Source organism: Topomyia yanbarensis, chromosome 3 (assembly GCF_030247195.1).
Source record: "Topomyia yanbarensis strain Yona2022 chromosome 3, ASM3024719v1, whole genome shotgun sequence".
NCBI lineage: Eukaryota > Metazoa > Arthropoda > Insecta > Diptera > Culicidae > Topomyia > Topomyia yanbarensis.
Window position 1 is genome coordinate 52,719,811 of NC_080672.1, and position 2,859 is coordinate 52,722,669.

The following is a 2,859-nucleotide window of genomic DNA, read 5'->3' on the forward strand; positions in this document are numbered from 1 at the left end:
TATGTATGTATTCCAGCTCTCTTCTTTGCATTCTGGACGTAGCTCTGCGACATGCCGATCTTTTTAGCCAAATCACGGCTTGAGACGTTGGGATTTGCTTTAATCATCCGCTTCACCTTTCCCTCCGTCTTTTTGTTCTCCGGTTCCGGTTTTCTTCCAGCTCCTTTGCCGTGGTCCAACGTCAACCGCTCCTGGAACCGCTTCAACACTCTGGAGACGGTTGAATGGTGAATGTTCAACATTTTTCCCAACTGCCGGTGCGACAGGTCAGGAAATTCCAGATGTTCGGAAAGAATTTGTTCTCTCGATTTGCGTTGGTTCACCTCCATTTTCGTTGAATCGAAAAACACGACTTCGAGTTTGACAGCATGTAAACAATACACATCAATGAGAAAGTGTGCAAAATTTGATTGATTTTTACCCAATGGTAAAAAAGTTATGCCCTGTTGAATGTGTCGCAATAATTTTGTGTTCGCCCTTTAGTTTTGGAACCCTACATGCAATAGAAAAAAGTTGGGCATGAAAGGGTTAAAAGTGCAATTCAAAATAGTTAATTAGGGTGTTGAGCCCTTTTTCGACATGTTTATATTATTACCCTACCCATTTGAAGCTGTTGGTTAGAGCAGTGTCTGCCATCTTTGTTCAACGCATTGAGTTAAATGGTAGCGCAACAATAGGGGCACTCGATTCGAGTTTTCGTTGCGCTCGAACACGAGATTTTCACTGTTTTCAGTGCATTTGTGTTATTATATTGGTTCTTAACAACGAAGCAAAGTTGCTGATGTCAATTTTTTCGCATTCCATTGATTGTAGGCCGAAAAATTAATGAATTAGTGGGGCACCCTGCTTAGTATTGTGACAATAGGCACTTTACCCTATAATTAATTGAAAGTGTTCTCAAAACTCTAAACGCGTTTATCTAAAACCATGACTTAACAGAACTGCGTACAATCTCATTTGAAAATGGTTCAATACAAAAACATCATTTTTTGGCCGTTCTAAAGGTAACTTTTTTCATTGCAGGGCCTTTCTAGAGTCTTATTATTAGTTTTATAGTTTCATTACTTTCAGATTGATCCTGAGGCAGTAGGCTGTACGTAGTTTTGAGATTCCACGCGCACCTAACCTTAGGCAGAACGTCACCACAGGCGCCATTTTGTTTTGTTCGTCTTGAAAAATATGTGTGAATGAAGACGAAAATATAAGCTTTTTGAATCCTAAACTGTTACCTTCAGTGTTTTTTCATTGACCCACAAAAAATCCAAATTTTGTTTACTTTTTGGTCATTTGAATGAGAACCTCCCGTAAAACCAGGGAATAGACAATCGCCTTCAAATTTTCACAATCGTTTGATATCATAAACAGATCCCAAAATGTGCTGTCTACCGTAATGAAGATCATAAACAGATCCCAAAATGTGCTGTCTACCGTAATGAAGATCACAATTTTTTTTCCATGCAATCACGGGCCTGTCTACTGTCCATCTACTGTTCTCACTCGAATGAAACGGTGTTGAGTGCTTCTGGCATTGTCCTTTTCAAAAATGCCCGCGGTACTCCATTTCAAGACAAGCAACAGAAGAATATTCAAGTGGAAATACGTCACAAGAGCCAGAGTAAAAAAATACGTTATATGTTCAATGTTTTACTTTATCGCCAAATTGCTATCAGTCCGTTTTACACTGCGTTGTTCAGAATCCACGTACGATGCGAGGATACACGGGCAAACACATCCGGGGAACCTAATCCGCACGGGATACCCCACGACACGATACCTTGCTGGAGTCCACCATGCACCAGCGGACCACCGGAATCACCCATGCACATTCCTTGGCCGGATGGGCTCAACGTGCAAACGGTGCTGTCGTGGACACGTGCAGCATTAGCGGCCGAGTGCCGGCTACGACAATCAGCCAACGTGATAATACTAGTGCTCAACCACTGCAAGTTGTTAGGAATACCGGCGTTGGCTCCCAGCTGTCCCCATCCCGAAGCCAAAGCACCGCTGCCAGTGTTGATGAAGTTAGCAGCCAAACCAATGGTTTGAACCAGATTGTTGAAGGAAATAGTCGAAGCAGTCTGAACCAGTGACACATCGTTGGCCAAGGTGTTTGAGTTGTACGATCCGTGATTGACGATACGGGCCACGTTGTGAGACACTCCACCACTGTTCAACAGATGAGTTCCAACCACGACACGTGTATTGGCAGTCGTGCGTCCAACGGTACAGTGGGCAGCCGAAAGTGCATAGCGATTGTTGATCACGGAACCACCGCAGAAGTGAGCGTTGGCTGCCGAACGAAGCGAGACCTGGTAGGGAAACTGACCAGAACCTGCATTGGAGCCTCCAACGATTCGTCCTTCCCACTCGAGGTATTCCGCAGGAAGAGCTAAAATGAAGGATACACGTTTTAGATTACCAAAAAATTCTTGAAGAACAGAAACAACATACTACTGCCGAACACGGCAACGGCACTGACGACAACGAACAGTAGACTTAAACGAAACATTGTATGCTTTTCCCAGATCTTCCACCTGACGGTCGATAGTAATAGACCCGAGGTTATATATAGGTAGTGGGCTTATCAAAACTTGAACCGAAACGAGATAACCGCGAGTGACAAAAACACGAATGAAACGAACAAGTTTGATTTATGATTCCCTGGGCTATCTTGCGATAACGGGTCAGTGTTTTGCAAATATGATAAGCCCTTGAACATTTTTTTTTCGTGGGAATTCCGCGCTATGATGATGTAAATGTCACGACGGTAGCAGATTATGATTAGATTTAGACTACCGGTTATCGGCAGTCAATTTAAATTCAATCAAGTGATTAAAATTTCGTTCGAATCACTCCGAT

The 2,859-nt window shown here is 43.0% G+C and overlaps 1 protein-coding gene across 1 annotated transcript; it reads right to left on the minus strand.

Moving 5' to 3' along the window:
- Positions 1-1,628: 1,628 nt before the first annotated feature.
- LOC131688712 (chymotrypsin-2-like) lies at positions 1,629-2,534 on the minus strand. The gene is made up of 2 exons (XM_058973164.1): positions 2,452-2,534; positions 1,629-2,389 (listed from the first exon to the last, which is right to left on the minus strand). The coding sequence occupies exons 1-2, from the start codon at positions 2,507-2,509 to the stop codon at positions 1,677-1,679; spliced, it is 771 nt and encodes a 256-aa protein (XP_058829147.1). The 5' UTR covers positions 2,510-2,534; the 3' UTR covers positions 1,629-1,676.
- Between the last annotated feature and the right edge of the window lie 325 nt (positions 2,535-2,859).